The sequence below is a fragment of the Rhinopithecus bieti genome, unplaced genomic scaffold, assembly GCF_001698545.2.
Source record: "Rhinopithecus bieti isolate Rb0 unplaced genomic scaffold, ASM169854v2 scaffold_1673, whole genome shotgun sequence".
Classification (NCBI taxonomy): domain Eukaryota; kingdom Metazoa; phylum Chordata; class Mammalia; order Primates; family Cercopithecidae; genus Rhinopithecus; species Rhinopithecus bieti.
Window position 1 is genome coordinate 2,864,321 of NW_016804690.1, and position 10,478 is coordinate 2,874,798.

The following is a 10,478-nucleotide window of genomic DNA, read 5'->3' on the forward strand; positions in this document are numbered from 1 at the left end:
CCCCCCACCCACGCCTGCCACCACATGTTCCTCCTGTTAGGTGATGTTCTGCCCTGAAACTTATGAAGTGACTCTGACCCTGTCTTTGAAGAAGATTTCAGCCTTGGCAGCCTGACATCAGCTCCAGTTCATCCAGGCTTTGTTCTTCCACAAGATTCTTGTGCTTATAGAATCTTGAGTGGCTCTGATGTTCTACTGTTTCCATGGACTATATCATAGCATCCATCTATTCTTGGTATAAACAAAATAGCATCCAACTTACACCAATGTCTCTCCCACTTACAATAAAACACCTAACTCTCATGTAGCATTGTGTCCATATTGAGAACTCTGTGAGATAGATATTATTATATACAAGTTACAGATATGTAAACTGAAATGCAGAGACATCAATAACTTGCTCAAGGTTACAAGGTAAGTGATAGGAGTCAGAATTTTTAACTCAAGCAGTCTGGCTCCAGTCTATGATCTTAACCGCTGTCATCAAGGTACTGTTTTACTTTAAAAGACTAGTTACTCAGTAAGAAAAACTAGGCAACAGAGAGAGGTGATCAATATGCTTATAGCAAACTGTGGAAGAGTCCAATTTTAGCCTACACCCCTCGCCCTGGTCTTTGGACATTACTTCTGTTTGCTGACCTTCAGTGAGAGTGTTCCTTAAATTTCTGGAAACAACTCACTTTCTAGCTTAGCGTAAGACCAAAAAGTGCTGTCCACCTTTAGAATATAAAAATCTCTTGCTTATAGATTCTGCATTTGGATGTGGTTTCTTTAACTCACCACCTCGTGCATTGCTTCTGAATCACATTACAGAGGACTCTTCTGTTTCCAGGACTGCAGTAGCCAAAACAGCAACAGGAGCTGAAATGCATCTATAAAGAGAAGTTTCCCACTAAAACTAGAATCCATTGCTTCAGTAGGACCGTCACTGAACTGACCCTGTGTTAGCAGAAACTGGCAGGCAGTATTTCCACATACAGTTCTTTAGGGATGCTAGCTATTCTTTGTTGCTGCCATTTAGAATCAATGTACTGACCATACTCATTTTGGCAGAGAACCTACTTTTGAGATAAGCTTTGAAAATGTTTGCTGCCCACCCCCACCCTGCCCTGCCTCACCCCACCCCAGCATTGTTGCTCATGGCTACAATATGTTTGCACTAATAACTGCAGGCTCTTGTGCACATAGAGAAGTTAGCCACCTTGGTAGAAATTAGAGGAAGGGAAGAAAGAGGGAAGAACAGTTTTATTTTCAAAATCCAATCCTGTGGAAAAACCAAAAGTGCAAAGACATAGTCTTTATTAGGAAAGCTAGCACCAACAAAGTAAAATCAGATATATTTGTTTAGGAAAAATAGGGAGCTGCTGCTTTCTTTATGTTAAAAGGATGTTATGCAGACTTTCCAACTGCTCAGATACCTTGGTTCCTAATTCTTTTTTGTTAAATCAAATTTTAAAAGTAAAAACTCAGGAACATTAGCTTACTTATATAGAGTCTTTATAGCAAGCAGATTTTTTTTTTAGAACTTTGAAATGGTAGTTTCCCAAAGTGATGGAAAGAAAAAGCACTTACAAAGTGCTGGACGTCGTTTTAAAGTACTGTATTAACCACTTTAATCGTTACAACAGTACAGTGAGGTAGGTACTGTTATTATCCCTATTTTGTATACAGGGAAACAGAGGAATAGACAGGTGAGAAACCTGCCCAGGGTCTCATAGCTAGTGTTTGGCTGTGCTGGGGATTCAAACCCAGTAAGTCCAGCCTCACTACCCCTGCGCTGAATGACTGCACCGCACATAGGGCTCTCATGGACTAGACTTTTGCCTAGATCAGTTGGAATTTATGACAAAGGTGATAATATTGGGGGTAATAAGACATTCTTTATCGAATAGCTGGTTGTGTATCAAAACCTTTACATAGCCTTCCTGAACTATGACCCTGTTGGGTAGATGACATTACATCCACTTAATAGATTGGTAAACTGAGGCTTAATGAGGCAACCTGACCTGCACAGGATCTCACAGCTGCTAGGAGGCAGAATCATAACTGCAGCTAGGTGTGTTTCTCTCTGACCTTTGCTCTTAACCTCCATACTACACTGCTTCTGCTTTGTTTGTTAATTATCATGTTATAATATTTTTAAATAGTAATAAATATAACATCATCAAGGTTCCTCATCAGTCACTTTGGCCTCTGGTGATATTTGATGGGGTAGGGTCGGGGAAAGTAACTGGAAAAGAAAACCAGATTAGCTTTACTCTTCCCCTCCCCTCCAGCTTTCAATTTCAACCCTTCCCCAAGAGAAGAAAACAATCCTTCCTGCAGACTTCTCTGGAAAAAGCCACCACTGTGAGCTTCCACTGGTTTGTTTTACTTTCAGCACCGTCCACAGAGAGAGTTTTAACTGCAATACGTAGCTGTGCATAAGCCTTATGGAGAACTGATGCCCAAGTTGATTAGCATACTGGCAGTTGAACAGGAGACTATTTCTTCAGACCCCTCAAGGAGAATTTCCTTGTTTACCTTATATGTTTAAATTGTAATATCTCCTTTTTCTCTCCACCCCTCCCACCTCCAAATAGTATATGAACAGAGTTCCTACATGGCTTAAACATACAATACACACATACTTTTGCACATAAGCATGCTCTGTGATTTGGAGCATTCTGCATGTCTGTCTCAAATTCCCTCCTCCCCCCACTCCCCCTGGTTTTTTCCCCCCATTAGGCAAATGGAAGGCCCATGCCACCTGTTAGCATTACATCATTGGCTCCCCAGAACACAGTTGCACCAAAGGCCTTAAACAAAGTAGTTCTTCTTGTATTGTTTGCACTCAAAGAGCTGATATCATGCCAACTGATGTCATTGTATGTCTTTGTGTAACTGCTATGGCAACTGGGCAGGTGGGGAGCCTCCAGCTGATGTCATTGAGAAAGGAGGTGTAGAGGCAGAATTTTGAAAAGCTGGACGCTGCTTTTTTCTGTGTGTGGGGTTTTCTAGCATGTGTTGGTTTTTTTTTTTTTTTAAACTAGCTGCTTTTAAGAAAAATTACAGCTTGAGTACCCTAAATAACAACAGAGAGGTTTCCCTGCTTTTAGAGACTTCTTTTGAATTTGTTTTGTTGTTCTTTTCTCTCATCTTATATGGAAAAATGTAACAACTGCCTTCTTTGAAGAAAAAAGTGAATTAGGTTCCCATCACAGAATCTGTGTGGAATTTGGGTTTCTGTGGAGGCAAAGCTGAGCAGATTTTAACTCTTCAGAATCCCTTTTGTGGAGGCTGTGATGATGACAATGGGTAGTTTTTATCTTATATATTTTTTAAGTCTTCACTGGTGAAGTTATTTTCAATATTTTCTTTCTTTCTACTTCAGAATTATCTCTTCAGGTTCAAAGTTTATTATCATAATTGCCTAGCAGAATAAACTATCTTATGTAAGGGCAGAGGTTAATTCTAGAAATCAGCTGAAATTTGTATACAGCTCTTGTTTTTCTTTTCAAAAAGCTGAGGTAGGTTTTGACTTTTTACTTGCGATGAGTAAAGTGAACATAGTATTGCCCTTTGAGTTTTCTTTGGATCATAACCATACCTTAAGGAGAATATGATTTCTCTCTTTCACGCAGCCAGCTCCGGCTCCATTGGTTATGAAAAGTCGTGAGACTCGGTCTAGGTTATGGTCTGGAGTTTCCCGCTGTGGTTTGTCAAAGATGAGACTTGAAATGGAGAAGAACATATGCTAGGCTCAGAGACTAGTGGACAGATAGACTTCCTGTCCTTATTGCAACATAACCGTCTCTTGTTCATGCTTTGGGTTTTCTGCCTTATCTCCTGGAACTATCAAGACAGCCACAAGCCATCTGTCTTTGAGGGTAGATGTGTTCTGGTGGCTTTCAGCTAATAGGAGTTTTCCACTTCCCCCTCTTTTCAAAGGGAAAGCCAGAGTGTATCTAGTTCTGTTTGATTAGAATTAGAGCTCAGTTGGCACTAATAATGTCAATCCAGATTTTATAGCACTTACATGTATATTAGGTATTTTGAGCTTTGTAATAATCCTTTGGGTTTATCTGAGCACATCATTGTGTATAAAAATATTAGCAGAAAATTTAAACAATAAACTGTGATGCATAAATTCTCTAACGTAAACAATTGTTCATTTTTTGTACAGTCCTTCAGCTTTTGTTGAATGTTTTTTATTTAGCTTTTTAAAAATTTAATATTAAACCAAAATATTTTATTTATTTTCACATCCTTTTTGCAACTACTCTTTTAAAGGCCACATAATACTCCATGGAATGAATGTAATAACTTTTTTTTTCTTTTAATTTGTTTTTGTGTTTTACGTGGCCTTTTTTAAATATATGTAAAACAGATAATATTGTAGTGACCATCTCCATGTATCTAGCTAACTATCTTTGGTTAGATGACTTCCCTAAGATCCATTCCCAAAATGAGATTGCACTTGTTCAGGGGAAGGTTTGCATTTTAAAAATGGAGAAACAAGCACAGTTTATAAGCTTTTTATGCTAGACCCATAACTCTTGGGAGGCAGAGCAGAGCCATAAGCTCAAAAGTATGCATTCACACATCCACAAGAGGTTTCTTGATGGGTTTATGTGCCCACAAGCCTTGGAAAGTTGAGGAGTAAGCAACTGTGCTGCTCTCACATTCTGTTCTGCTGAAAGTCAGGGTTGACAAATGTCAGGGACCTACATGGAGAATATGAAAAAAGATTATAAGAGCAATCCATCCCACCCCACCCTGGCTTGTCTTTCCAAGTACTTCTCTGCTGGTTTCACCTGTGGGCAATCATATAAATAATATAAATTAAAATAGTGACGACTTGCTGAGCTCTACTGTGTGCCAGGAGATGTGTTAAGTATTTTACACATACTCATTTATCTGAGGCTCACAGTTGCACTCAAAGGGAGACGCCATCACCCTCAGCTTACAGATGGTGGAACTGAAGCACAGAGGTAAATGAACTTAAGTCATAGTGTCAGGAAATGATGGTACCCAGAGTATAATCAAGGTAACCTGTCTCTTCCAATGTTCCTGCTTGTAGCCACTCTACTGTATTGGGAGCAAACTTGGCCCTCTGGGTGAGGTGAGCTATGAAGGGTGCAAGACGTGCTCCCGTGGTGCTGAGATTCCACCCGAGGAGGTCATCTGTGCCTTTCTTGGCTCCCAAAGCGCAGGGTTCTATGTAGGCCACTGAGCATATGGCTCTTTGAGGCAGGTCACATTTGCAGCTGAGGAAATTGCCTGATGCTGCGTGGAACTCTTTCTAGGGGAACATGCCCTCATTTGTAGAAAGAGCACATTTCCAAAGTGCTTCATGCAGTGATACTCCCCAAAGCTTGTCTTGGGTCTCTAAATGGACTTTTATTTTTTGTTTTATTTTTATTTTTATTTTGTTTAAATACATATTTATGTATGTATTTAAAATATGCTTGAGCTACAATGCAAACTCATTCTAATGGGGAGATGGCATTTTCTGCCAGCTCTGAAATCTCAGTCACTCTCACCTTCTGTGTTTGTGTTCCAGGTGGACTTAGTAGTTTTAAGCAGAACCATGAAAACCTCTGTGACAACTCCCTCCAGCTCCAAGAGTGCCGGGAGGTGGGGGGCGGCGCATCCGTGGCCTCGAGCTTGCTACCTCAGCCTATCCCCACCACCCCTGACATCGAGAACGCTGAGCTCACCCCCATCTTGCCCTTCCTGTTCCTTGGCAATGAGCAGGATGCTCAGGACCTGGACACCATGCAGCGGCTGAACATCGGCTACGTCATCAATGTCACCACTCATCTTCCCCTCTACCACTATGAGAAAGGCCTGTTCAACTACAAGCGGCTGCCGGCCACTGACAGCAACAAGCAGAACCTGCGGCAGTACTTTGAAGAGGCTTTTGAGTTCATTGGTAACTGTCTCCCATAGGGAATTTTCATCCTCTGCCTTCCTTTTCCCTCCGGCTCTTGCTTTGATATCAAGTTCAAGGTTTATTCCTGTGTTGCAAAAAAAAAGCTGTCCTGGAGTTTCAAAGGGCTCTGCTAACTGAAACAGCCTAAGGATTCTCCTAAGTCGTAGCCTGTCGAGTGTATCCAAGCCATCAGGATGGATATAAAAGGGCAGTAATTGAATTTGTTGGGATCCATTCAACTAGAAATCCTCATCCCTCAAGTTCTCAGTGAAATAGTGGTAGGAGATAGCATTTATGTGCTCTATAACCAGAAAAATGGATGGAAAGTAAGAAATTGGAGGTCAGAGCTGGTGCTACTGCTGCTGGATCTACTAGCGCCCTTCAGCACCTTGGAAGCAACATCTAGTGAACATGACACCCCTTCCAAACACACCCATGCCTTCCGGTCACCCTACTAATCCTTATTCATCCAGCGTAAGAGGAGATGGTACTAGCTTTCCTTTGACAGTCTGCCCCAAACTCATTGAAGTAGGAAAGATCAGGTTGTGTAGACAGAGTAGTTCCCTAGGAGGAAGTTTTAGCAACAGCAGGCTTTAATCCCCAGAAGGAAGCAACTATCAGCTTAATCCTAATCCTAATTTTTGCAACTTCTATAGCCCCAAACTGCTAGAAGACTCAAAATATCATTTAAGTAACTTCAACTTTTATCACCGTAAAGGGGTGGTCTAGTACTTTTCCTAAATATTACAGCAGGTTGTTATTCCAGGAAGAATACAGTTAAGTGGAGCGGAGTGTTCCTTTGCCAGAGGAAAAAAACAGCCTTAGGTTTAACAGCCACTGGGGTCTGGTGGATTTGCTGTAGTGTTGACACCTGCGGCCATTTTGCCAAGCTGTTTTCCTTGCTAATTATGCCGTCAGCACAGGACCATGGAATATTGAGTCTGAAAGGAAATTCAGGGTGATCGCTGAACTTAGAGAAGGAAAGTGACTTCTCCAAGGTCATAAGAATTCTAGTGTCCAAGAAGGGGCCAGAATCCAGGGTTTTTGACCCAAGCCTAAGGCCTTTTCACAACACACTAAGGTGGTGTTTATGATGCCCTATTAAGTAATTCCCAACTGGCAACACTGAGGATGCAGAGATACTGCAGATTCTTTATTAATAAAATCTGAGCCAAACCTGGAACTCTGAGGAAGAAAAATTTCTCAACAAGCAGATGAGGAACTTCTGGTTGATACATGATGTTATGACTGAGATTCCATCTGACTTAATTCCAGTTGGAGGAAGTTAGGAAATTGTATTCTATTCAATGACTAGGGTAAGATATACTTGTTCTAAGAGGATTTCAACCAAAGCTCTCACATTCCTTATAGATTACTCAGGCTTACCTGCCTTTTTTTTTCTTTCTTTTTTTTAAAGGAAAACAAGACCAATAACAAATAGCATTCAGCCTGAAGAACAACTCCAAATCACAACCTGCATAGGCATAATTTTATTTTCATCGTTATATTATTGGATAAACTGAAATCTTACAGTCTTGCATTAGGAAAAACACAGCAGCTATTGTTTTTTATAAACACAATAGCTTTCACTGAGAGTCTAATATAAATTAAGCAGCATCTAAGTTTAGTGTTTATGCCAGTTTATTTATTCCTGAATCAAGTGTGTGTAGTGAAACCAGTGGTCCAGCCAGGCACTTGGAAGCTCATTCTCTCACCACCATGCTTTCTGGTCTTGACTTGGAGCTAAATACTGTGTGCTGAAGGGAAAAGGTTGAAAAAGAGAGATGCTTACTTTTCTTGAAATACTGTTGACTATGAGAAGTAAACCTCATCTGTAAACTTTTAAGATGAAACTTTACGTCAGGTTTTTTTTTTCCTTGGTCTACTGGTGGCTAGCCAGTAGATGTAGTTTAGGTGAAATCGCTATTCTCTTTACTCCTTCTCCTTCCCTACCTGTTTATCTAATTGGTGTGCCTTCAAGGAAGCTTGCTTAGGGATGCATTAGAGTCTAGAAATGTCATTAAGAATCTGTTCAGGCAGTGCCCACACGCTATTGTCCTGAGCTTTTAATATATCCGAAAACTTAGCAAGTCTTCCTCTTTCAATTGCTCTGGATTTTGAGCCATTGCTGGGATTCCTCCATCTTCTTCATTATTGCCACATTGGAATGTCATACGTGGATGCAAATGGGGTTGAACGCTTGAGAGGTGACACCCTGGGCCTGTATACTACTGGCCTTTAGTTAACTTTGCAACAACTGGATTTTCTGGGGAGAAGCTGAACATAGCATGTTTCTAGTTTAGCTTTATTCCTTTAACCTTAATCAGGGTTTAGTAAGACTAAAACTCTTATCCATTTAATGCCCGTTCCTGTACAAAGCAATTCTATAGAATAAAGAAAGTGTTTTTTCTCTATTACAAGTGAGAGAGTTGTTGTTACTAGCTTTAGGTTTGTTAAGTCACACAACCGAAAATTGGAATTAACATCCTTAATCCAAAAAGGAACTGTTATATATATGTATAACATATATATACACACACATACATACACACATACAATTACATATACATATATGTGTGTAAGTGTATATTTTCATGTGTTGGTATAATTTTTCCCCTCCCTCTCTCCTTTTCCTTCATTCTTTTTTTTTTTTTTCAGTAGTATAATCCCAGAAAATAAGAGAACAAGACATTTAAGAGAGAGGTTCAATGACTGTTAGAGTTGACTTAATCAGTAGCTTGTTCAGCGTGAAAGTTAACTGTGTTATAGGTCTGGCTTCAGGCCACTGTCACCTGTGAAGCAAACTGTTCCCTCTCTTTAAATGTAGATGTATAGCTTCTTGTTCATGCTACTATCAACTTTAGCCAGTTCTGGAAGTTGTGACATAAATATATATAATGAACTAGTAGATTATACTTGGCTTTAAAAGAGTTTTAATTCATTATTTCTCTACAAAATAAGGCATTGCAGAATTTAGATAAAAGTTTCTCTCTCTGTGCCTCTCCCTTCCGTCTGCCCTTCATCTCTTGTCTTTCTCCCTTTTTTCAGAGGAAGCTCACCAGTGTGGGAAGGGGCTTCTCATCCACTGCCAGGCTGGGGTGTCCCGCTCTGCCACCATCGTCATCGCTTACTTGATGAAGCACACTCGGATGACCATGACTGATGCTTATAAATTTGTCAAAGGCAAACGACCAATTATCTCCCCAAACCTTAACTTCATGGGGCAGTTGCTAGAATTCGAGGAAGACCTAAACAACGGTGTGACACCGAGAATCCTTACACCAAAGCTGATGGGCGTGGAGACGGTTGTGTGACAATGGTCTGGATGGAAAGGATGGCTGCTCTCCATTAGGAGACAATGAGGAAGGAGGATGGATTCTGGTTTTTTTTTTTCTTCTTCTTCTTCTTCTTCTTCTTCTTCTTCTTCTTTTTTCTTAGTTGGGAGTAAAGTTTGTGAATGTAAACAAACTTGTTTAAACACTTTATTTTTAACAAGTGTGAGAAGACTATAACTTTTGACGCCATTGAGATTCACCTCCCACAAACTGACAAATTAAGGAGGTTAAAGAAGTAATTTTTTAAAGCCAACAATAAAAATATAATACAACTTGTTTGTCCCCCTTATCCTTTTAAGCTATTTGTAGAGTTTATGACTAAATAGTCTGTGCAGGTTCATAGACCGAAGATACTACACACTTTAAACCAATTAAAAAGAACCAAAAGTAAATAGAAAAGACATTGAATCACCAAGGCCTGGGACCCACCTGGGCTGTCCACATAGAAAACAAAAACCCAACCAAACCAAGCCCTGTTGTGCTCACTGGTGCAAAGAGAAGATCAGGGCAGCTTAAGTGGTCTAAGAATCCTTCAGGCATTCTTTAAAGAGACAAAGGATACCTTTGATTTTGTGTGTTTCATGCTCTGGATTTTTTTTTTTTTTTTTTCCTTCTCTGGGTTTAAGAGATTTTTTTTGAAATAGTGAGGAACTGACCATTATACCATATGCCTTCACTGGCTTCTTGTGCAATAATATGATGTTTTAAGTGTGCAAACAAGTTAGAGCTGGCAGCTGAATGGTAGACAAATAGTGCAAATTTGCCAGCTTGGAGGTAGAAAGGAATTCAACAATATATCAATTACTTTCCTTCCCACCTTTTACCTTTTTTTTTTTTTTTTTTTTTTCTGATTTGATTCTGGTTACAGTGCCATAAACCTTGTTACATATGTATATCAGAATGTAAGAAAAAAAGAAAATTTATTTAAAATATTTTCGCAAAAAAAACTTGGTGTGTTTCTGTTGATTGTGTAAAAATTTATTTTCATTACATAAATGAAACTGGTTTGGGATGTGTCTTTTTTCCCCCCTCTTTTACCTTAACTCAGGTTCAAGCCTTTCTTAGCTCTGGTAATTTGCATATATAACAAAGTTGAAATAAAACACAGATTTTTATATAGGGAAAGAGAGATGAGGAAGGAAACATATCCAGTTTTCTTACTGTGAAACAGAATTAGCAAGGAAGTGAAACAGCTCCAGTATTGATCTGCCCAGTCACTATCCCTT

At 39.7% G+C, this 10,478-nt stretch overlaps 1 protein-coding gene across 4 annotated transcripts in view; it reads left to right on the forward strand.

The window, feature by feature from the left end:
• Positions 1-10,258, forward strand: part of DUSP10 (dual specificity phosphatase 10) — a 43,500-nt gene extending 33,242 nt beyond the window's left edge. For all 4 annotated transcript variants that reach the window (XM_017869994.1, XM_017869996.1, XM_017869995.1 and 1 more), the window contains exons 3-4: positions 5,546-5,917; positions 8,966-10,258. In XM_017869994.1, the coding sequence (XP_017725483.1) occupies positions 5,546-5,917; positions 8,966-9,231 (638 nt within the window). In that variant the 3' untranslated portion in view covers positions 9,232-10,258. The remainder of the gene's footprint in view (positions 1-5,545; positions 5,918-8,965) is intronic.
• Positions 10,259-10,478: the final 220 nt, after the last annotated feature.